General features: G+C 60.1%; 2 protein-coding genes across 2 annotated transcripts in view; both read left to right on the top strand.

The window, feature by feature from the left end:
• Positions 1-24,511, top strand: part of RNF215 (ring finger protein 215) — a 98,012-nt gene that overhangs the window by 34,452 nt on the left and 39,049 nt on the right. The window lies entirely within an intron of this gene.
• Positions 7,378-23,837, top strand: LOC103119021 (SEC14-like protein 3). The gene is made up of 12 exons (XM_007529262.3): positions 7,378-7,436; positions 8,131-8,206; positions 8,542-8,585; positions 8,657-8,716; positions 8,916-9,104; positions 14,964-15,059; positions 15,487-15,547; positions 17,706-17,789; positions 19,172-19,278; positions 22,783-22,922; positions 22,998-23,167; positions 23,387-23,837. The coding sequence occupies exons 1-12, from the start codon at positions 7,383-7,385 to the stop codon at positions 23,506-23,508; spliced, it is 1,203 nt and encodes a 400-aa protein (XP_007529324.1). The 5' UTR covers positions 7,378-7,382; the 3' UTR covers positions 23,509-23,837.

Raw genomic sequence — 24,511 nt, forward strand, 5'->3', positions numbered from 1 at the left:
AGGGGAGAGAGAGACAGGGAGAGGAAGAGAGGGGAGAGAGAGGGAGCTAGAGGAAGAGAGGGAGAGAGACAAAGAAGGAAAGACGGGAGAGGAAGAGAGAGGAGAGGGAGCTAGAGGAAGTAAGAGAGAGGAGAGACAAGGAGAGGAAGAGAGGGGAGAGGGGGGAGCTAGAGGGAGAGCGGGGGAGAAGGAGAGAAAGGTAGACAGGAAGAGAGAATAAAAGTTTCACTCTGGCACATGCAGTGCCAGGACTTGAACTCAAGACCTCCTGTTTGTGAGCCTCTCGTTCTGGTCACTGCATCACCTCCTAGGCTGCCGTCTCTCAATTTTAATTTTACCAAAGTAAACACTTCTTACCCAGAGCCCATGTTACGGGCCCAAGACTGAGGCTGTGCCGGGCTGAGTGAGTGAGTGTGTGTGTGTGTGTGTGTGTGTGTGTGTGTGTGTGTGTGTCTGTGTAGGGGGCTGGCAGCTGGGGACGGGCACCCAAGAAGGAGGGAGGGGAGCTCCTGGAGGGTTGCCACTGGAGCTTGTATGGCCCGGAGCCTGCGGGAGACCACCAGGACGCCTGTCCCCTGCAGGGCTGTGACTCCCAGGGCCCCTTTCCCACCTGGAGACTTCAGGGCTGAGCAGGGCACAGGTGACCCAAGTGACTTGGGTCTAGGCCACCAGGGGGCGGTGGTGTCTGGAGGGGCCCGGGCTGCCTGTGGGCGGGCAGAGGGGAAGATCCAGTGCCACCTCCTTCCTCTCCTTGCTGGCTCAGGCGAGCAGAGTGGTCCTGCCTGGCGGGGTGGCCCCCACTCTGGTCCCTGTGCTGCTGTGAGCTGGTCCCTCTCTTCCATGACACCCCATCTCATTTGAAATCAATGAAGCAAATGTTAGGGAAAAAATTAATTAAAGGCAGAGGGATATTGTAATACAGGCAGGCTGGAGAGGGAGCATAATGGCTATACAGAAAGCCTCTCCTGCCTGAGGCTCCAAAGTCCCAGGTTCAATCCCCAGCACCACCATAAGCCAGATCTGAGCAGTGCTCTGGTAAAGTTATATATATATATATATATATATATATATATATATATATATATATATATATATATGATACAGTCTAATGTCCCAAGAGAATTTCTTAACAATATTTACACACCCTTTCCATATTTAGGAGCTACTCTCTTCCCTGGTCCAGCTTTATGGTCCTTTTTCCAGACATGACACCATCTCCTCAGACAATAACTTGGATTCACCTGCATATCAGATGTCAGGCTCAGGGGGGGAAAAAAAAGCTAGTATACTCACAGGACCTTTGGAATATAATTAAAATATGCCTACTAGCTATCTACAAAACAGAGACCCCCAACTCTTCATCTGCACTATTCCAGCCTTTAGGTTCATGGTTAGTCAACAACTTGTTAGGGTTTATGTGTTAACTCTCTTTTCAGTCACCAGGTTCCATCATGACAACCAGACTTCCCTGGACAGACAACCCCACCTATGTGTCCTGGAGCCCCGTTTCCCCAGAGTCCTGCCCCACTAGGGAAAGAGAGAGGCAGGCTAGGAGTATGGATCCACCTGTCAACACCCATGTTCCGTGGGGAAGCAATTACAGAAGCCAGACCTTCCACCTTCTGCATCCCACAGTGACCCTGGGTCCATACTCCCAGAGGGATGGATAAAGAATAGGAAAGAAGAGAGAGAGAGAGAGAGAGAGAGAGGAGAGAGAGACGAGGGGAGGGGAGAGGAGAGGAGAGGAGAGGAGAGGAGAGAGAGAATTTCATGACTAAATCACTCATGCTGGAAGGTTTTACAGATTTCCCCAAATGAGTAATCTATTCTCCAGTCTCTTGTAGTTTATTTATTTGGCTTTTTATTGCAACAGAGGACTTATACTATGCCCACAGTTCCTGGTAGACTTCTCCTCCCCCTACCCCAGTATTTTATTTTTAATTTCAAAGACAAAAGTCAGAAAGGGAGAGAGCAGCTGGAGAGACAACACAGCACCACAGCACTCGCCCTTGGTGCTGGGCACGTGCCTCCATGTGGTGCCAAGATCAAGGTCCTCACACAGGGTGAAATGTGTATTCTGTGTTCTGAGCTGTCCATCTCTTAGCTTTATTTTACTTTAAAAATTATTTTTATGACCTTTATTGGATTTACTATCTTTTATTGGATGGAGACAGCCAGAAATCAGGAGAGAGGGAGTGGTGGAGAGGGAGAAACAGAGAGACACCTGCAGCACTGCTTCACCACTTGTAAAGTTTTCACCCCTGCAAATGGGGTCCAAGGTTTTGAACCCAGGTCCTTGTGCATTGTAATGTGTTTTCAACCAGGTGTGCCACTGCCCAGCCCCAAGTTTTATTTATGTATTCATTTATACATATATTTCAATTTCTTTTTTTTAATTTTTAAATATTTATTTATTTTCCCTTTTGTTGCCCTTGTTTTCCATTGTTGTAGTTATTATTGATGTTGTTATTGTGCCAGACAGAGAGAAATGGAGAGAGGAGGGGAAGACAGAGGGGGAGAGAAAGAGAGACACCTGCAGACCTGCCTCACCACCTGTGAAGGGACTCCCCTGCAGGTGGGGGCTCGAAGTGGGATCTTTACGCCAGTCCTTGCACTTTGTGCCACGTGCGCTTAACCCACTGTGCTACCACCCGATTCCCCATGTATACATTTATTTGTTGTCATTTGTGGGGCTTCACTATTCTGGGGGAAAGAGGGGGGAGAGAGAGAGAGGAAAGACAGAAAGAGAAGAAGAAGAGAGAGAGGCACCCAGCATCAAAGCTTCCTTCAGTGCCGTGAGGACTGGGCTTGAACCTGGGCCACCCACACAGCCACGCAGGTCAGGTGTCCCCGTCCAGGGGGAGACACCGTGAGAACCAGGTGCACCCCGCAGCAGGCTAGACTAGACTCAGTTTAGCAGGCCCGGCACCTGCTCCCCTGAAGGTGTCTATATAATCAAGAGGACTGAAAACAGCTACATACAGTGTTGACAGTAGCATTCGTGAAAAAGAAAGCCAAGTGTGCTCGCCGGTGAGTGGATGAACAGAATGTGAAATATGTGCGTAGTCAGCCACGGAAAGGAACAGAGTTGTTTACACGGGTCACAACATGGCTGAGCCTTGAAAACACCGTGTGCGAGCGGGCCGGCGGTGACACACCGGGCTGAGTGCACGTAATCACCACATGCAAGGACCCGGGTTCTAGGCCCCAGCCTCCGCCTGCCCCCACCTGCGGAGGAGATGCTCCACAAGCAATAGTGAAGTATTGCAGTGCCTGTCGCTCTCCCTACCTCCCCTTCTCTCTCAGTTTCTCTGTCCTGTCAAATTAAAAACAAGCAAGCGTTGTGTACAGAGGGAGAGACACCAGTCACAAAAGACCATGTAATGGGAGCCGGGAGGTAGCGCAGCAGGTTAAGCGTACATGGCGCAAGCACCGTGTAGGGATCCCGGTACAAGCCCCCGGCTCCCCACCTGCAGGGGAGTCGCCTCACAGGAGGCGGTGAAGCAGGTCTGCAGGTGTCTGTCTTTCTCTCCCTCTCTCTGTCTTTCCCTCCTCTCTCCATTTCTCTCTGTCCTATCCAACAACAACAACATCAATAACAACAGTAATAACTACAACAGTAAAACAAGGGCAACAAAAAAGGAATAAATAAATATTAAAAAAATTCTTGGGGGTAGGGCAGTGGCGCAGCGGGTTAAGCACACGTGGTGCAAAGCACAAGGACCGGTGTAAGGATCCCGGTTCGAGCCCCCAGCTTACCACCTGCAGGGGAGTTGCTGCACGGGCGGTGAAGCAGGTCTGCAGGTGTCTGTCTTTCTCTCCCCTTCTCTGTCTTCCCCTCTTCTCTCCATTTCTCTCTGTCCTATCCAACAACGAACAACATCAACAATGGTAATAATAATAACCACAACGAGGCTACAACAACAAGGGCAACAAATGGGGGGAAAATGGCCTCCAGGAGCGGTGGATTCATGATGCAGGCACCGAGCCCAGCAATAATCCCAGAGGAAAAAGAATATTAAAACAAATACGGAAAGAATTTCTCTAATGAAGACAGGAGACGGACTGGCTGGGGTAGGAGGTGAGCTCAGCTGTGGGGCACTCCTGGACTCTGGGCCAGCCAGCTGGGCTCCCTCTGCAGGCCCCTGACCCCCCTGCTGCGGGCGGACCCCGGCTCCCGTTCTCTGCGAAGCCAACGCCCCCCAAAGCCCCACTCACCCAACTGGTTTTTGATTCTGTTCCCGCTTCCTAGTAACCACTGCAGGGGCCAGGGTGGGGCGCCGTTTGCTTGTGCCCCATGTCACCATGGTCCCAGAGTCTCAGTGGGGGGTAGGGGCTGAAGGTCCCTTGGGACACTGTGGGGGCCGTACAGGCTTCACATCCCACAGGCTGGGTTCAAGCCCTGGGCTCCCCAGGACGGGGTGACCTGCCAGAGTGTCCTTTGGTCTCTGACCTTCTGTTTGCTCGACTGTAAATGGGAGCAGCACCCCGACTCCGTGTGGCCAGTGTCTGCTCAGCTCAGCCCTGCTGCGTGCGTGGAGGGTGTGGGTGCAGGCCAGCAGGGCCGGCCTCACTGGGACGCACCCACGGCAAACAGCCTGCTCCTAGCCCCTCTACAGCTGTGCCCGGCCTCCCATCAGCCCCTGCCGCTAAATCGTACTCCCTCCCCTTGGGGCCAGCCCCCCAGCCCCTCAGCCCCCCCAACCCACCTGCCCCCCAGCCCACCTGCCCCTCAGTCCACCTGTCTCTCAGTCCACCTGTCTCCTGTCCACCTGTCCCTCAGTCAACCTGTCTCCTGTCCACCTGTCCCTCAGTCCACCTGTCTCCTGTCCACCTGTCCCTCAGTCCACCTGTCTCCTGTCCACCTGTCCCTCAGTCCACCTGTCTCCTGTCCACCTGTCTCTCAGTCCACCTGTCTCCTGTCCACCTGTCCCTCAGTCCACCTGTCTCCTGTCCACCTGTCCTCAGCCCACCTGTCCCTCAGCCCACCTGTCTCCTGTCCACCTGTCCTCAGCCCACCTGTCCCTCAGTCCACCTGTCTCCTGTCCACCTGTCCCTCAGTCCACCTGTCTCCTGTCCACCTGTCCCTCAGTCCACCTGTCTCCTGTCCACCTGTCCCTCAGTCCACCTGTGTCCTGTCCACCTGTCCCTCAGTCCACCTGTCTTCTACCTGTCCCTCAATCCACCTGTCTCCTATCCACCTGTCCCTCAGCCCACCTGTCCACCTGTCTCCTGTCCACCTGTCCCTCAGTCCACCTGTCCACCTGTCTCCTGTCCATCTGTCCCTTAGTCCACCTGTCCTCAGCCCACCTGTCCCTCAGTCCACCTGTCTCCTGTCCACCTGTCCCTCAGCCCACCTGTCTCCTGTCCACCTGTCCCTCAGTCCACCTGTGTCCTGTCCACCTGTCCCTCAGCCCACCTGTCTCCTGTCCACCTGTCTCCTATCCACCTGTCCCTCAGCCCACCTGTCCACCTGTCTCCTGTCCACCTGTCCCTCAGTCCACCTGTCCACCTGTCTCCTGTCCATCTGTCCCTTAGTCCACCTGTCCTCAGCCCACCTGTCCCTCAGCCCACCTGTCTCCTGTCCACCTGTCCTCAGCCCACCTGTCCCTCAGTCCACCTGTCCCTCAGTCCACCTGATTCCTGTCCACCTGTCCCTCAGTCCACCTGTCTCCTGTCCACCTGTCCCTCAGTCCACCTGTCCCTCAGTCCACCTGTCTCCTGTCCACCTGTCCCTCAGTCCACCCGTCTCCTGTCTACCTGTCCCTCAGTCCACCTGTCCCTCAGTCCACCTGTCTCCTGTCCACCTGTCCTCATCCCCCTGCCTGCCGGTCCGCCTTCCCCCCCGCTCCCACTGGGTCCCTGTGGCTGGGTGCCTGGCCATCAGCAGGCCCCCCGAGCAGTGCCCGGCATGGTGGCTGTGCCACTTGGCTGTGACTTGCCAGCCTGTAACTGTAGCCAGCACCCAGCACTCCCTCAGGTGCTTCCCTGGAAAATCAGGTGGGGTGGGTGAGGGAGCACCCAGCAGGCAGAGCCAACCTCACCGCTGTGCCAAGGAGGCAGAGGCGGGTGCCTGCAGGACTACAAGGCTGAGGCCCTCCATACCTGCCTGCGTTGGCCACCGGGGGCCGGCTCTGTGGGGAAGGTGGAGGGGGGAGTCTCTGGAGGCCCCCGAGGACGCCCATCCTCCCCCAGCTGCCCTCACCCCTGAGGTGCCTGGGAGTGGTGCTGGGGATTAGGAGAGAGGAGAATGGTGAGAACCACGGATCAGGGCTAAGGAGAGAATACAGGAACCCGATCCCCTGGGGTGGGGCTGTTACCTAACTGTCCCGCCATCCCAGGCCCCCCCTCTTTGTGAACCCCACTCTCAGGCCCTGGGGCACCTCAAACCCATCACCAGCCTAAGAGGCCCCGGCCTGGCCTGTGGTGAGAGCTGGTCCAGGGGGCCGGGGGTCTGGGGGAGGCCAGGGCAGAGCGTCGAGCATGGCCACCCTGTCAGGAGCGGAGCTAGGGTGCCCTCCGGGAAGGCTGACGGGGCGGGCGGATGCAGGACCCCATGACCCAATGGCCCCGAGCTTCTCTCACGAGCAGGTGCTCACATTGTATTTATTTAGATTTTCTTATTAGTGAGTGAGAGGTGGGGAAGAGGAAGCCAGAGCACCACTGCAGCATGTGTGGTGGGTGCCGGGGATTGAAGCCAGGGCCATACACGCTTGCAAGCCCTACACTCCACCATGGAGCCTCTCCTGGGTGAGAGAGAGAGAGAGAGAGAGAGAGAGAGAGAGAGAGGGAGAGAGAGAGAGAGAGAGAATGGCACACCACCCACCAGTTATGTTATGTTTCGGTTTGGGTTTTATCTTTCTCGTTCTAAGGGGTCAGGATTCGAACCCAGGGCCTCACACAAGCAAGGTGTGTGCTCAGCTGGCCCAGCCTGTCTCTTGTGGAAACAGAACACCTGTTGGGAAAAGAGACCAGCACTGCTCAGAGCTGGGGTGATGCCAGAGATCCCTTGGGGTGGGGCACCGTGGGGTTTCCGTAATCAAGAGATGGAGAGACAGGGGCTTGGTCAGAAGAATGCCAGCATGGAGGGGTCCCCACTGCCCCGGGCACCTGGAAACCCAGTCTGTTCACAGACAGGCACTGGGCCCAGCTCCCATGGCTCGGAGCTCCAGGCTCTGCCCTCCCACACGCCCTCCATGCCTGCCTGCCCAGCCCTGTCCCATAGCCAAGCACGGGACCTCACTTAATCCTGATTATGTAAGGTGCGATCCAGCAGTTGGTGAAGGAGGTGGCGCCCGTGGCCACACCCAGGAGTGGGGGCAAAAGGCCCCACTGGCCGGCACCACAGTCCCACACAGCCCAGCCGCCGCAGCCCCGGCACCATGAGCGGCCGCGTGGGAGACTTGAGCCCCAAGCAGGCGGAGGCGCTGGCCAAGGTGAGCCCGGCCGCGGCCTGGGTGTCCTTGGCTCTGCTGCCCCAGCACCTCCAGCAGGGCCTGGAGACCCGGGCCAGGGCAGGGTGTCCGCAACGCCAGGCAGGGTGTGGGCTCAGATCCCAGAGCAGGTCCAATCCAGGGTCCGGGCCCAGGGCCTGACTGTGCGCTTAGCTGGGAGGGAGGGGCCCTGGGGCTCGGTGCCGGCGGCCGGCCTGAGAGCCCCACATGCTGTGCCGGCGGGGGTCTCGAGTGGCAGAGGGGTGAGAAGACTTGGTTTGGGAGGAAGGAAGGGCTGACACTGCACTGTAGCCCCTTCCCCACCCCTCCTGTCTGTTCACCATTCACTTACTCACCCTTCTCCCACCCTCTGCTCCCCCCCGCCTCTCTGTTCTTTCCCAGCCATCCACAGATACATACATGCACGTATTCTCTCATTCCATCACCCACCATCCACCCTTACATCCAACACCATCCATCCATCATCACCCATTCCCTTCCATCGACTATCCATCCCTCATCCATTCACCACACTTCCATCCACCATTTACCACCCCTCCATCCACTATCCACCCACCCACCCTCTCCTCACTGGGCCAGATGGGGCTGGAGGCGGGTACCAGAAGCAGCCATTGAGTCTGGGGCCCAGGTCTGAGTGAAGCCCCTGTAACCAGCTTCTGCGCCCCCCCCCCCCCAGTTCCGAGAAAATGTCCAGGACGTGCTGCCTGCACTGCCCAATCCTGATGACTACTTCCTTCTGCGCTGGCTCCGAGGTGAGTGTGGGAAGGCTGGGGCTGGGGAGTGGGGGGCCTTAGGGCTTGGGAAGCTGGTTGGCTGGAGAGCTGGGGACTGAAGGGTTTGGCACCTAGGGGGCTGGGGAGCTGGGGGCATGGGAGGCCCAGGGGCCAGGGCCCTAAGGGCGAGCATTGGGACAGGAGAAGGCCTGAATCCCACCGCCCAGGTGTGGCCCGTGGCTCTCATCCCCATGCACACCACCTGCCCCGAGTCCAGTGTGGGAGAGGGAGGGGTGGGGAGAAAGGTGAAGGACCCCGCCCAGGGCCGGGGCACCGCCAGACAGCCTGCCCTACCCCTTCACACCTCCCTGCAGCCAGGAGCTTCGACCTGCCGAAGTCAGAGGCCATGCTCCGCAAGGTGAGGCCTGCCCTGGGCTGTGGGGTGGGGGACGCTTTGGGGGTGCCAGGCCTCACACGCACCTCCCTCAGTACATGGAGTTCCGAAAGACCATGGACATCGACCACATTCTGGACTGGCAGCCCCCGGAGGTGAGCGCCCTGCCCGCCTATTGGATCCCCCAACAGTTGGGTAAGAGGAGGTGGAGCGGGGCTTGGGGAGGGGCTTGCTGGGTGCCAAGTAGTGTTAGAGGCACAGGAGAGACCCGTGTGCTGGGCCCCTCGGGGGGACACGGGCCACAGAGGTCTGCTAGTCGCAGCTGGAAAGCGGGCCGTTCCCCCGCACGTCCAGGTGATCCAAAAGTACATGCCGGGAGGGCTGTGCGGCTACGACCGGGACGGCTGCCCCGTGTGGTACGACATCATCGGGCCCATGGACCCCAAGGGGCTGCTGTTCTCCATCACCAAGCAGGACCTGCTCAAGACCAAGATGCGGGACTGTGAGCGCATCCTGCATGAGTGTGACCTGCAGACGGAGCGGGTGAGGCGCGCGCGCGCGTGTGGGTGGGCGCAGGACGAGGGAGGGGAGGCAGGGCAGAGGTGGGCGCAGGGCGAGGGAGGGGAGGCAGGGCAGAGGTGGGCGCAGGACGAGGGAGGGGAGGCAGGGCAGAGGTGGGCGCAGGGCGAGGCAGGGGAGGCAGGGCAGAGGTGGGCGCAGGACGAGGGAGGGGAGGCAGGGCAGAGGTGGGCGCAGGACGAGGGAGGGGAGGCAGGGCAGAGGTGGGCGCAGGACGAGGGAGGGGAGGCAGGGCAGAGGTGGGCGCAGGACGAGGGAGGGGAGGCAGGGCAGAGGTGGGCGCAGGACGAGGCAGGGGAGGCAGGGCAGAGGTGGGCGCAGGACGAGGGAGGGGAGGCAGGGCAGAGGTGGGCGCAGGACGAGGGAGGGGAGGCAGGGCAGAGGTGGGCGCAGGGCGAGGGAGGGGAGGCAGGGCAGAGGTGGGCGCAGGGCGAGGGAGGGGAGGCAGGGCAGAGGTGGGCGCAGGGCGAGGGAGGGGAGGCAGGGCAGAGGTGGGCGCAGGACGAGGGAGGGGAGGCAGGGCAGAGGTGGGCGCAGGACGAGGGAGGGGAGGCAGGGCAGAGGTGGGCGCAGGACGAGGGAGGGGAGGCAGGGCAGAGGTGGGCGCAGGACGAGGGAGGGGAGGCAGGGCAGAGGTGGGCGCAGGGCGAGGCAGGGGAGGCAGGGCAGAGGTGGGCGCAGGACGAGGGAGGGGAGGCAGGGCAGAGGTGGGCGCAGGGCGAGGGAGGGGAGGCAGGGCAGAGGTGGGCGCAGGGCGAGGGAGGGGAGGCAGGGCAGAGGTGGGCGCAGGGCGAGGGAGGGGAGGCAGGGCAGAGGTGGGCGCAGGGCGAGGGAGGGGAGGCAGGGCAGAGGTGGGCGCAGGGCGAGGGAGGGGAGGCAGGGCAGAGGTGGGCGCAGGGCGAGGGAGGGGAGGCAGGGCAGAGGTGGGCGCAGGGCGAGGGAGGGGAGGCAGGGCAGAGGTGGGCGCAGGGCGAGGGAGGGGAGGCAGGGCAGAGGTGGGCGCAGGGCGAGGGAGGGGAGGCAGGGCAGAGGTGGGCGCAGGGCGAGGGAGGGGAGGCAGGGCAGAGGTGGGCGCAGGGCGAGGGAGGGGAGGCAGGGCAGAGGTGGGCGCAGGGCGAGGGAGGGGAGGCAGGGCAGAGGTGGGCGCAGGGCGAGGCAGGGGAGGCAGGGCAGAGGTGGGCGCAGGGCGAGGCAGGGGAGGCAGGGCAGAGGTGGGCGCAGGGCGAGGGAGGGGAGGCAGGGCAGAGGTGGGCGCAGGGCGAGGCAGGGGAGGCAGGGCAGAGGTGGGCGCAGGACGAGGCAGGGGAGGCAGGGCAGAGGTGGGCGCAGGGCGAGGCAGGGGAGGCAGGGCAGAGGTGGGCGCAGGGCGAGGGAGGGGAGGCAGGGCAGAGGTGGGCGCAGGGCGAGGGAGGGGAGGCAGGGCAGAGGTGGGCGCAGGGCGAGGCAGGGGAGGCAGGGCAGAGGTGGGCGCAGGGCGAGGCAGGGGAGGCAGGGCAGAGGTGGGCGCAGGGCGAGGGAGGGGAGGCAGGGCAGAGGTGGGCGCAGGGCGAGGGAGGGGAGGCAGGGCAGAGGTGGGCGCAGGACGAGGCAGGGGAGGCAGGGCAGAGGTGGGCGCAGGGCGAGGCAGGGGAGGCAGGGCAGAGGTGGGCGCAGGGCGAGGGAGGGGAGGCAGGGCAGAGGTGGGCGCAGGGCGAGGGAGGGGAGGCAGGGCAGAGGTGGGCGCAGGGCGAGGGAGGGGAGGCAGGGCAGAGGTGGGCGCAGGGCGAGGCAGGGGAGGCAGGGCAGAGGTGGGCGCAGGGCGAGGGAGGGGAGGCAGGGCAGAGGTGGGCGCAGGGCGAGGGAGGGGAGGCAGGGCAGAGGTGGGCGCAGGGCGAGGGAGGGGAGGCAGGGCAGAGGTGGGCGCAGGGCGAGGCAGGGGAGGCAGGGCAGAGGTGGGCGCAGGGCGAGGCAGGGGAGGCAGGGCAGAGGTGGGCGCAGGGCGAGGGAGGGGAGGCAGGGCAGAGGTGGGCGCAGGGCGAGGCAGGGGAGGCAGGGCAGAGGTGGGCGCAGGACGAGGCAGGGGAGGCAGGGCAGAGGTGGGCGCAGGGCGAGGCAGGGGAGGCAGGGCAGAGGTGGGCGCAGGACGAGGGAGGGGAGGCAGGGCAGAGGTGGGCGCAGGACGAGGGAGGGGAGGCAGGGCAGAGGTGGGCGCAGGACGAGGGAGGGGAGGCAGGGCAGAGGTGGGCGCAGGACGAGGGAGGGGAGGCAGGGCAGAGGTGGGCGCAGGACGAGGCAGGGGAGGCAGGGCAGAGGTGGGCGCAGGACGAGGCAGGGGAGGCAGGGCAGAGGTGGGCGCAGGACGAGGGAGGGGAGGCAGGGCAGAGGTGGGCGCAGGGCGAGGCAGGGGAGGCAGGGCAGAGGTGGGCGCAGGACGAGGCAGGGGAGGCAGGGCAGAGGTGGGCGCAGGACGAGGCAGGGGAGGCAGGGCAGAGGTGGGCGCAGGACGAGGGAGGGGAGGCAGGGCAGAGGTGGGCGCAGGACGAGGGAGGGGAGGCAGGGCAGAGGTGGGCGCAGGACGAGGGAGGGGAGGCAGGGCAGAGGTGGGCGCAGGACGAGGGAGGGGAGGCAGGGCAGAGGTGGGCGCAGGACGAGGGAGGGGAGGCAGGGCAGAGGTGGGCGCAGGACGAGGCAGGGGAGGCAGGGCAGAGGTGGGCGCAGGACGAGGGAGGGGAGGCAGGGCAGAGGTGGGCGCAGGACGAGGCAGGGGAGGCAGGGCAGAGGTGGGCGCAGGACGAGGGAGGGGAGGCAGGGCAGAGGTGGGCGCAGGACGAGGGAGGGGAGGCAGGGCAGAGGTGGGCGCAGGACGAGGGAGGGGAGGCAGGGCAGAGGTGGGCGCAGGACGAGGCAGGGGAGGCAGGGCAGAGGTGGGCGCAGGGCGAGGGAGGGGAGGCAGGGCAGAGGTGGGCGCAGGGCGAGGGAGGGGAGGCAGGGCAGAGGTGGGCGCAGGGCGAGGGAGGGGAGGCAGGGCAGAGGTGGGCGCAGGGCGAGGCAGGGGAGGCAGGGCAGAGGTGGGCGCAGGGCGAGGGAGGGGAGGCAGGGCAGAGGTGGGCGCAGGGCGAGGCAGGGGAGGCAGGGCAGAGGTGGGCGCAGGACGAGGGAGGGGAGGCAGGGCAGAGGTGGGCGCAGGACGAGGGAGGGGAGGCAGGGCAGAGGTGGGCGCAGGACGAGGCAGGGGAGGCAGGGCAGAGGTGGGCGCAGGACGAGGCAGGGGAGGCAGGGCAGAGGTGGGCGCAGGGCGAGGGAGGGGAGGCAGGGCAGAGGTGGGTGCAGGACACAGGCTACCAGTCTGGGTTCCGGTCTCTGTCCCCAGTTGCAGACTGAGCACACGGTGTCCACATTACTGAGCATCGAGATACAGAATAGGAGCTTCCCTCCCTCGATGAAATGAAGGAAACGCTTAAAACCACACACAAGGGGTCGCGGGCGGTGACACACCTGGTAGAGCACACCTGCTACCATGCACAAGGGCCCAGGTTCAAGCCCCCACCCCTCACCTGCAGGGCAGGGGAATGCTTCATGGTGCAAGCAGGGCTGGAGGGGTCTTTCTTTCTTTCTTTCTTTCTTCTCTCTCTCTCTCTCTCTCTCTCTCTTTTTTTTTTTTTTTTTGCCTCCAGGGTTATTGCTGGGGCTTGGCACCTGCACCATGAATCCACTGCTTCTGGAGGCCATTTTTTATATTTATTTATTTTTTCCCTTTTGTTGCCCTTGTTGTTTTATTGTTGTAGTTATTATTGTTGTCGTTGTTGTTGGACAGGACAGAGAGAAATGGAGAGAGGAGGGGAAGACAGAGAGGGGGAGAGAAAGACAGACACCTGCAGACCTGCTTCACCGCCTGTGAAGTGACTCCCCTGCAGGTGGGGAGCCGGGGCTCGAACCAGGATCCTTATGGTGGTCCTTGGGCTTTGCGCCACCTGCGCTTAACCTGCTGTACTACTGCCTGACCCCCTCTCTTCTCCTTTTTATCTCCCCCTCCTCAATTTCTCTCTGTCTCTGTTCAATAAATAAATAAACAAGTATATAGATAAAAAATACATATAGATAAAGACATATAGATAACAAAGTAAAGTTAACCCTGTTCCCCACCTGCAGGGGGAAGCTTCACAAGTGGTGAAGCAGGGCTGCAGGGGTCTCTCTGTCTCCCCCTTCCTCTCAGCTTCTGGCTGTCTCTATCAAATAAATAAAGTTTAAAAATAAATTTAAAAAGTAAAGTTAAAAAGTAGAACAGACATCTTTTACATACAAAGAAAATTAAAGCCACGCAGGAAGACTAATCGTGACTGCAAAGAGTGAAGGAAATGACACATCCATGCCACCAGTTCACGGCTGTCACATTGTAAACCAGGCAGGTCACTGTCGCTACCTCAATCCTGCCACGACTCTGGGTGACACGTCTGCCAGCACATACCACAGACCCACACACAGTTGCACACCCCAGTGCACACACACAGATTCACAGACAGATGCACACACCCCAGTGCACACACATAGACCCACAGACAGATGCACACACCCCAGTGCACACACACAGACCCACAGACAGATGTACACACCCCAGTGCACACACACAGACCCACAGACAGACACACAGACCCACACACAGTTCCACACCCCAGTGCACACACACAGATTCACAGACAGATGCACACACCCCAGTACACACACACAGACCCACAGACAGACCCACAGACAGACACACAGACAGATGCACACACCCCAGTGCACACACACACACACACACAGGCCCACAGACACACACACCCCAGTGCACGCACACACACACACACACACACACACACAGACCCACAGATAGACACACACCCCAGTGCACACACACACACAGGTCCACAGACAGACACACACACCCCAGTGCGTGCGCACACACACAGACCCACAGATAGACACACACCCCAGTGCACATACACACAGGTCCACAGACAGACACACACACCCCAGTGCGCACACACACACACACACACACACACAGATAGACACACACCCCAGTGCACACACACACAGGTCCAGACAGACATACACCCCCCCAGTGCACACACACACACACAGGCCCACAGACACACACACACACGCCCACAAACAGACACACCCCCCAGTGCACACACACACACACAGGCCCACAGACAGACACACACATCCCAATGCACACACAGAGACACAGACAGACATGCCCCAGTTCATGTACACACACGCGCACACACACACTCAGACACATGCATGAGCACACACACACGCACGTGCACACACATGCACGCGCACACACATGCACGAGCACACGCACGCGTGCGCACACACGCACGCGCGCACACACACACACACACACACACACACACACACACACACAAGTGCTCTCTTCTCTTCCCTTCAGGCCTCTGACTTCCATGGCGCCTTCTCCGAGAGCGCCGGGCGGCCCTCCCTGTCTGTGCTCTGGCCCAGGGCACAGGGCTGTCCTGACTCTCGGCCGAGCTGTGCCGCTCTGGGTGCTGGCCTGCGTCCCGGTCCAGGGGCGCACGTCACTGAGCATCCAGACGTCACTCTCAATGGCTCAGACAAGATGGCGCTTAGTGAATGTCAGCTTACTAAGAGTGACCGGTGACGGTTCACGCGGGACGGCGGACGGGCGGACGGACAGACAGCGGGTGGACTGAAGGGTGGGTAGGTGGACGGGTGACGGATGTGCGTCGGCGTAGTGGCGGTGGAAGCTGAGCGCCCAGGTGAGAGAAGCCCCAGGGCTCCCGCCCGCGCCCCAGAGGCCCCGCTTTTGCCTTGCAGCTGGGGCGGAAGATCGAGACCATCGTCATGATATTTGACTGCGAGGGCCTGGGCCTGAAGCACTTCTGGAAGCCGCTGGTGGAGGTCTACCAGGAGGTGAGGCTGCCCTGGGAGCCACACCCGGCCAAGGTTTTCGCCCGGACCCCTCACCTCTCCCCAGCACAGGGGCCTCCCCCTGCCCCCTGAAGGGCCCCACAGAACAGGCCCCCGGGGCCGACGTCCACCTGACCTCAGCTCCGAGCTCCTCAGCCACCAAGTGGGGGGGCTGCCCGTCGGTGCCGCAAAGGCTGCAGGGACATGAGTGGCCGGGGGGCATGCTGGCCAGGGCTGGGCGCTCATCCACACCGGTCATGACGCAGTGAACAGCAGTGACCGGGTGTGGCTGTGCAGGTGGAGGTGACGCAGGTCCCGCCACGAGCGGCTGGGGGGTGACGGGAGCCCTGCACAGCCCCGAGTCCCCAGGGAGGCCATGAAGACTGGAGAGGGGGGGCTCAGGCTCTGACGGGTCGCCCTGGGCCCACAGTTCTTTGGCCTCCTTGAAGAGAACTATCCTGAGACGCTGAAGTTCATGCTCATCGTGAAAGGTGGGTGGGAGGACACTGCACCCAGGACCTGCACCCCCCTCCATCCCTCCATCCTCTCCCTGTCCCCCTCCATCCTCTCCCTGTCCCCCTCCATCCTCTCCCTGTCCCCCTCCATCCCTCCATCCTCTCCCTGTCCCCCTCCATCCTCTCCCTGTCCCCCTCCATCCTCTCCCTGTCCCCCTCCATCCCTCCATCCTCTCCCTGTCCCCCTCCATCCTCTCCCTGTCCCCCTCCATCCTCTCCCTGTCCCCCTCCATCCCTCCATCCTCTCCCTGTCCCCCTCCATCCTCTCCCTGTCCCCCTCCATCCCTCCATCCTCTCCCTGTCCCCCTCCATCCCTCCATCCTCTCCCTGTCCCCCTCCATCCTCTCCCTGTCCCCCTCCATCCTCTCCCTATCCCCCTCCATCCCTCCATCCTCTCCCTGTCCCCCTCCATCCCTCCATCCTCTCCCTGTCCCCCTCCATCCTCTCCCTGTCCCCCTCCATCCTCTCCCTGTCCCCCTCCATCCTCTCCCTGTCCCCCTCCATCCTCTCCCTGTCCCCCTCCATCCCTCCATCCTCTCCCTGTCCCCCTCCATCCCTCCATCCTCTCCCTGTCCCCCTCCATCCCTCCATCCTCTCCCTGTCCCCCTCCATCCTCTCCCTGTCCCCCTCCATCCCTCCATCCTCTCCCTGTCCCCCTCCATCCTCTCCCTGTCCCCCTCCATCCCTCCATCCTCTCCCTGTCCCCCTCCATCCCTCTATCCTCTCCCTGTCCCCCTCCATCCCTCCATCCTCTTCCTGTCCCCCTCCATCCTCTCCCTGTCCCCCTCCATCCCTCCATCCTCTCCCTGTCCCCCTCCATCCCCTCCCTGTCCCCCTCCATCCCTCCATCCCCTCCCTGTCTCCCTCCATCCCTCCATCCCCTCCCTGTCCCCCTCCAACCCTCCATCCCCTCCCTGTCTCCCTCCATCCCTCCATCCCCTCCCTGTCCCCCTCCATCCCTCCATCCCCTCCCCATCCTCCTCCATCCTCTCCCTGTCCCCTTCCATCCCTCCATCCTCTCCCTGTCCCCTTCCATCCCTCCATCCTCTCCCTGTCCCCCTCCATCCTCTCCCTGTCCCCTTCCATCCTTCTATCCCCTCCCCACCCCCCTCCATCCCTCCATCCCCCCTCCATCCCTCCATCCCCTCCCTGTTCCCCTCCATCCCCTCCCTGTCTCCCTCCATCCTCTCCCCATCCTCCTCCATCCTCTCCTTGTCCCCCTCCATCCCTCCATCCCCTCCCCATCCCCTCCATCCCTCCCCATCCCCTTTCCATCCCCTCCCCTTTCCCCCCTCCATCCTCTCCCCATCACCCCTCCATCCCCTCCCCTGTTCCCCTCCACCCCCTCCCCATCACCCTCTGTCCTCTCTCCTGTCCCCACTCCACACCCTCCCCTGTCCCCCTCTTTCCTCTCCCCTGTCCCCACTCCACCCCCACCCCATACCCCCTCCATCCCCTCCCCTGTTCCCCCTCCACACCCTCTCCTATCCCCCCTCTATCCTCTCCCCTGCCCCCCTCCATCCCGTTCCCTGTCCTCCCTCCATCCCCTTCCCTGTCCCCCCTCCATCCCCTCCTCCATCCTCCCTCCATCCCTTGGAGGTGAGTCCTGCCTCTGCCCAGGGTGGCTGGCAGCTCATCCCAGAGCCGGGAGGACTCAGCAAGCACCGTGTCTGCAGGCCACCATCTGCTGTCCCATGCTCCCTCGTTCTGCTGCCCACCTCTGCGCCCAGTCCCAGTCCAGTTGCCTCCGCCCCCTGCCTGCCTCCTGGCCTCCAGCCGCCCTGTGCCCACCTACCCCAGCGGCCTCCACAGCACAGCTCTGCACCCTCTTCGGCTGGGCCCCGGGTGCTGACCGGCCATTTGGGAGGCGGGGTGCATGGCTTGAGGGGTGGCGTCTGATTGGTCTAGCTGACCGACCGCCACTGACTGGTTGGCTTTGTGGCTGGCCAAGTGTCCACCTGGCTGACTAGCTGGTCAGTGTACCACAGAGCACGTCGGTCCGTTGCTTGGCTGTTTGGCTGGATCTTGGCTGGACTGGGGGGCACAGGACACAGGCCTTCCCGAGGCTGAGGCCTCCAGTGTTGTGTCCCAAAGACTCATCTCCCTCCCCTTTGTCCTTGTGGCGTTTCTCTAGCCACCAAGCTGTTCCCGGTGGGCTACAACCTCATGAAGCCCTTCCTGAGCGAGGACACACGCAGGAAGATCGTCGTGCTGGGAAGTAAGTGGAGTGAGTCTGCAGGGAGGCTCGCCCACCCCGCCCCCACCTGGAGGGCCGCCCACCACCAGCTCGAGGCCCAGCAGACCTCCAGATAGGCAGGGTGCCCACCACTCTTCCTCGTCCTTCCGTCCTTCCTTCCGTCGAGGCCTCCACGCCCACCTCCGTCTGGCTCATTGGGCTGCTGTGAGACTCACCAATTCTCCACTCTCATTCCCTCGGAGCTTCTAGGGGAAAGGGCAAGCAGGGGAGACAGGGTGAAGAGGGGCGTCCGCAAAGAAGGGACCATGAGAGCCCGGCAGCATGCCCATCCCATGAGTCTGGGGAGACAGCATAATGGCCACACGGAAAGCCTCTCTTGGGCAGGGGTACATAGCATAGTGGTTATTCAAAGAGACTTTCATGCCTGAGACTTCAAAGTCTCAGGCTCAGTCCCCAGAGCCACCATCAGCCAGAGCTGAGCAGGGCTTTTTGGGGAAAAAATAATAATAAAATAATAAGGGAGTTGGGAGGTAGCACATGTGGTGCAAAGCCAAGGACCGGCATAAGGATCCCAGTTCGAGCCCCCGGCTCCCCACCTGCAGGGGAGTCGCTTCACAGGCGGTGAAGCAGGTCTGCAGGTGTCTATCTTTCTCTCCCCTCTCTGTCTCCCACTCCTCTCTCCATTTCTCTCTGTCCTATCCAACAACAACATCAATAACAACAACTGCTACAACCATGAAAATCAACAAGGGCAACAAAAGGGAAATAAACAAATAAATATTTAAAAAAGAAGAAGCAGGAAAAGAAGCAGCAGCACACTGACATGACAGGAAATGTCACTCAGCTGTAAGAAGTAGGTGACAGGGTTGGCAGACTGCAGGGCCTTTCCTGTGTGCACAGAAACAAGAGGGTATTTCTAGAAAGACACGGCGTCACCTTGTGGATGGCAGGAAAAGGGCTTATTTTTTCCTATTTTTCCATATTTTCTAAAACAATATGATGACAGATGAGACCTTTCTCAGTAGACAGTGTGTTGCCTTTTATGGCAGGAGGGAGAGGGCGGGAGAGCTTGGAGATTGGCGTCTCACACGCATGATGGCTCCAGCACTGCCCCAGGGCCGGACGCTAGGCCGGCTGCCTTTCCTGACACCCCAGCCCACATCTGCCCCCGCCCCTGGGAGCCGGGTGCACCCCAAAGTGGACCCCAAGCCCCATAGCACCCTGGGAAGTTGCCGTACCGCGCGTGGTGACACGAGGCATCTGTGCATTGGCATGTTTCCATGGCAGTGTGGTCGGTGGGAACTTCCTGCCACATGAGGCTGGGAGGCCGGGAACCGGAGCTCCTGCAGGGTTGAGGGGCCTGGGGGTGGGGGGCACTGACCACTGCCCTGCACCCTGCCCAGCCAACTGGAAGGAAGGCTTGCTGAAGCTCATCAGTCCTGAGGAGCTGCCTGCTCAGTTTGGGGGGACCATGACTGACCCAGACGGGAACCCCAAATGCATGACCAAGGTATGAAGAGCCCCAGCTTGGGGGTGAGCAGAGCTGGCTTCCTTCCTTCCTTATCTCATTTTTCTTTTGACTTATCATTGTTTTAATGGAGGGGGGACTGGGGAAACAGCATCATGGTTCAGCAAAAGACTTTTTTTCTTTCCTTCAATCCTTCCTTCCTTCCTTCCTTCCTTTTGCCTCCAGGGTTATTGCTGGGCTCGGTGCCTGCGCCACAAATCCACAGCTCCTAAAGGCCCTTTTACTTTTTTCCCCCTTTTGTTGCCCTTGCTGTTTCATCGTTGTTGTGGTCATTACTATTATTGTTACTAATGCTGTTGTTGTTGGATAGGACAGAGAGAAATGGAGAGAGGAGGGGAAGAGAGAGGGGGGAGAAAGACAGACACCTGCAGACCTGCTTCACCGCCTGTGAAGCGACTCCCCTGCAGGTGGGGAGCCGGGGGCTCGAACTGGGATTCCCATGGCGGTCCTTGCGCTTCGCGCCACATGCACTCAACCCGCTGCACCACCGCCCGACCCCCAGCAAAAGACTATCATGTCAGAAGTTCTGAGGTCGCAGGTTCAATCTCCAGCACCACCACCAGCCAGAGCTGAGCAGGGCTGTGGTCTTTCTGTGTCCTTCTCTCTGTATCTCTCTCACTCATTAAAATAAAATAAAATGTTAAAGAGATGGGGGGGCAAGTGTAGATAGCATAATGGTTATGCAAAGAGACTCTCATGCCTGAGGCCCCAAAGCCCCAGGTTCAATGCCCCGTACCACCATAAGCCAGAGCTGAGCAGTGCTCTCTTAAAAAGAAAAGAAAAAAAAAAAAAAGATGGGGCGGTAGCTTATGACGATGCCAGTGATGGAACTTGAAGCTCAGCTGTGCGAGTCCTGTGCTCTAACTCTCTGAGCTAGCTCCCAGCCTCTAGGGTTCTGTCTCATGCCCTCAGCCAGTCCACACATGTCTCTGAAGAAAGTCTCACAGGACTCTAGCTGCTGTGCAGACAAGCAAGAACAAGAGATCCCAGCCCAGAACTGGGAGGGGACGTGCCTGGGGGCCTGCCCAGGTCTGCAGAGTCAGAGCAGATATGGGGGCAGGGGTGGGGACAGGAGCTCAGGCTGTTTCGGGGGACGAGGGAAGCAGCAGGGACAGGGCAGTGGCCGGAAGACACGGTATCCACTGGGCCGGGGAGCACCTGACGGCAGGCCGGAGGCCCTGGGTGCAGCCGTGCCTGTCCGTGGCCAAGCAGGGCCCGGTCTCTCTCTCACTGAAACAAATGGAGACATTCTGTTGTTGCAACCAGGGCCTCCACTCATCCTCCCTCCCTCCCTCCCTCCCTTCCTCCCTTCCTTCCTTCCTTCCTTCCTCCCTTCCTAGGGTTCTCTTCTTCATCTTTGCCTCCAGCCTTATCACTGGGGGCCAGTGCCTGTACTCTACTACTCCTGGAGACCATTTTCCCCCCATTTTATTGGACAGGACAGAGAAATTGAGAGAGGAGGGGGAGATAGGGAGAGAGACAGAGAGACTCCTGCTTCACCGCTTATGACACAATCCCCCTGCAGGTGGGGAGCCAGGGGCTTGAACCTGGATCCTCAAGAGGGTGGATCTTTGCTCTTAGTGCTCTGTGTGCTCAACCGGGTATGCCACTGTGCGGCCCACCGGAGCTCTCCAACTAGTGTGCTGGTACCAGACTCTCAGCAGAGAGACGGGTCACACCGAGGCATTAGTTCGGGAAGCCATGTTTGTTTCATGCTGCATTACTGACTCCGGACCCAAGAAAGCCGAGCTCTGAGCACAGCCGGGCTGTCCTCCTGTACAGTGGTGTCAGCTTCCCACAGCACTCACGGCAACAAGCTTCACAATTTATGATTTTCTTTTCTGTATAAACACAGTACAATTTGTCTGGGTGACCAGCAGGCTCTGGGGCAGAAGGAGCAGATTCTAGGGACGCTGACCAAGGCCGCTGGGATGGCGGCAGGAGAAAGTCCCCGTTTATGCTGTGAGCCTAAGATGGCTGTCGACTACATTATTATTCTCCAACTAAGAAGTGAACCCTTGCTTCTGTCTCTTTTTTTTTTTTCTTATAAATTTTATTTATTTGTTTATTCCCTTTTGTTGCCCTTCTTGGTTTTTGTTGTTGTTGTTGTAGTTATTATTGTTGTTGTTACTGATGTCATTGTTGGATTATTATTTATTATTATTATCATTATTGTTGTTGTTGGATAGGACAGAGAGAACTGGAGAGAGGAGGGGAAGACAGAGAGGGGGAGAGAAAGACAGACACCTGCAGACCTGCTTCACCATCTGTGAAGCGACTCCCCTGCAGGTGGGGAGCCGGGGGCTCAAACTGGGATCCTTATGCTGGTCCTTGCGCTTTGCACCATGTGTGCTTAGCCCGCTGCGCTACCTCCCGACTCCTTGCTTCTCTCTTGATAAGTTCGCCCTCAGCTTCTTTCTCTGCCTCAGTATTTGACAGGACAGAGAAATTGGAGAGGAGGGGAAGGAAAGATAGAGAAGGAGAAAGTGGGAGCCTGGCAGTATCACAGCAGGTTAAGCGCACGTGGAGCCAAGCTCAAGGATCCCGGTTTGAGCCCCAGGTTCCCCACTTGCAGGGGAGTCACTTCACAGGCGGTGAAGCAGGTCTGCAGGTGTCTGTCTTTCTCTCCCCCTCTGTCTTCCCCTCCTCTCTCCATTTCTCCATTTCTCTCTGTCCTATCCAACAACAACAATAATAGCAACAACAATATTGAAAAAAAAAAAAAGCCTCCAGGAGCAATGGATTCATAGTGCAGGCACCAAGCCCCAACAATAACCCTGCTTTGTGAAGCTTCCCCCTTATAGGTGGGGACTGGGGCCTTGAACCTGGGTCTGACAGCAAGGTAACCTGTGCTGTCAACAGGGTGCACCAACACCTGTCCTCCACAAAATGACGCCTTTTAAAATTTTTTATACTTTATATTTATTTATTTTCCCTTTTGTTGCCCTTTTTATTGTTGCTGTAGTTATCATTATTGTTGTTATTATTGATGTCATTGTTGTTGGATAGGACAGAGAGAAATGGAGAGAGGAGAGGAAGACAGAGAGGGGGAGAGAAAGACAGACACCTGCAGACCTGCTTCACCGCCTGTGAAGCGACTCCCCTGCAGGTGGGGAGCCGGGGGTTCGAACCGGGATCCTTACGCCGGTCCTTGTGCTTTGCGCCACCTGCACTTAACCCGCTGCGCTACTGCCCGACTCCTAAAATGACACTTTTTAAAAGCACTCCATAGGGAGTCCGATTAAGCTCACATGGTGCAAAGCGCAAGGATCTCCCCCTTTCTGTCTTCCCCTCCTCTCTCTATTTCTCCCTATCTTATCCAACAACAATGACATCAATAACAACAATAACCACAACAACAATGAAAAACAAGGGTAACAAAAGAGAAAATAAATAATTAATTACAAAAAAAATTTTTTAAAGCCCTCCATAACCAGCCTGGTGTGGGGGGACTTGCTGGGGGTCCCTCACGGCCTCTGCCCGCAGATCAACTATGGTGGCGAGATCCCCAAGTCCATGTACGTGCGCGACCAGGTGAAGACTCAGTACGAGCACTCGGTGCAGATCTCGCGGGGGTCCTCGCACCAGGTGGAGTACGAAATCCTCTTTCCCGGCTGCGTGCTCAGGTAGGCGGCCCAGCCGGTGTCCCACCCCCACCCCCACCCCCGGGACCCATTACCTGAGCCCCTCGCCGGCTGCAGGTGGCAGTTTGCGTCCGACGGGGGTGACATCGGCTTTGGGGTCTTCCTGAAGACTAAGATGGGGGAGCGGCAGCGGGCGGGGGAGATGACGGAGGTGCTGCCCAGCCAGCGCTACAACGCCCACATGGTGCCCGAGGACGGCAGCCTCACCTGCTCGGAGGCAGGAGTCTGTGAGTGGCCCTCGCTCGGGGTCCTGCTGGCTGGGCAGCCCCGGCCAGCTCCCTGGGAGCAGGGGTGCGGTGGGTGGAGAAGCAGCGGGCGAGCTGTGGACTGTGGACGGCAGGGCCGGCAGACGGGGTGGTTCCAGCCCCTGGCAGGGGAAGGCCAGGAGCAGGCAGGGCAGGGAGACGCCGGCCAACCGCCCCGTCCTCCGCCTTGGTGCCCTGCAGACGTGCTGCGCTTTGACAACACCTACAGCTTCGTGCACACCAAGAAGGTCAGCTTCACAGTGGAGGTGCTGCTGCCCGACGAAGGCATGCAGAAGTACGACAAGGAGCTGACCCCCGTCTAGGGCTAGGGGCGGCCCGCCTCTCACCCAGCCCTCGCCTTGCTCTCTTGCTCTCTCTTTCTCCTACTCCCCGTGCCCTGCACACCCAGCCCTCTTCCCTGGGTCTGTCACGCCAGCGGGTAGAGAAAGCTGCCTCAAGGAAGCCCTGTACATTGTGGTGGTCAGATCAGAAAAGGTCTGAGGCCCCCAGCCTTGGAGGACAGAGAGGCCGGCTCATAGGACCCCAGGACAGGAAGGCGAGGACCCCGGCTCATAAAACCTGTGTGTTCACCTGGCTCCCCTCCCTTCTCCTCCTGACAGAGCTGGGGGGGTGGGGGTGGGCACGCAGGGGGAGATCACACACACACACACACACACACACACACACACACACACACACACACAGGTTTCAGCACCGTGGACAGGGCTGCAGGGTGGCCGGCAGCCACTCCCTTTCCCCTGGACTCAGTGCTTCTGATTCAAGCAAGTAGTGGACGGTCCTGGAGCAGAGCCCCCGGCTCAGCCTCAGGCCATGACGGCGGTGATGGCAATAAACCTCGAAGCTCCCTCGCAGTGGCTCTGCCTGGTCTCCTGCGTTCAGCTCCCTTCAGCCTCACCCCCCTTCGCCCCCCTGCCATTCCTCGCGGCCCATCAAGGGTAACGGCACAGCAAAGTCTCTCTGTCTCTCACACGCCCGGTACTAGATGCATCACTGGGCATTTTCCGTGGAAGACCCCTGGCCCAGGTCTTGCTCAGCTTCCCTCACTACGAAGGAATGGCTCTGGGTTGTTGGCTGCGAGACCCCACGACACCCCCCTCAGACCCCCTCTCTCACACATGGAGGAGAGAAGGGGTGTGTCCCTTTCCTGGTCCCATCCAGGGGTGAGGAGTGGAGGACCTCACACTAGCTCTGTCCTGGGAAGCTCACAGCAGAGCTGAGGGGTGTGTGTGTGGGTTCTCCGAAGCCATGGCCTCTGCAAAGCATCCCGATACCACCCGTGGCATGGGGGTCGGGCTGGGGAGAGAC

Source organism: Erinaceus europaeus, chromosome 6 (genome assembly GCF_950295315.1).
Source record: "Erinaceus europaeus chromosome 6, mEriEur2.1, whole genome shotgun sequence".
Lineage (NCBI taxonomy): Eukaryota > Metazoa > Chordata > Mammalia > Eulipotyphla > Erinaceidae > Erinaceus > Erinaceus europaeus.

Coding starts and splice junctions, on each gene's coding strand:
- LOC103119021 (XM_007529262.3), top strand. CDS start 7,383: ATGAGCGGCCGCGTGGGAGACTTGAGCCCCAAGCAGGCGGAGGCGCTG. Junction 8,207..8,541: donor CCTTCTGCGCTGGCTCCGAG/GTGAGTGTGGGA, acceptor ACCTCCCTGCAG/CCAGGAGCTTCGACCTGCCG. Junction 22,923..22,997: donor TTTCCCGGCTGCGTGCTCAG/GTAGGCGGCCCA, acceptor CGCCGGCTGCAG/GTGGCAGTTTGCGTCCGACG.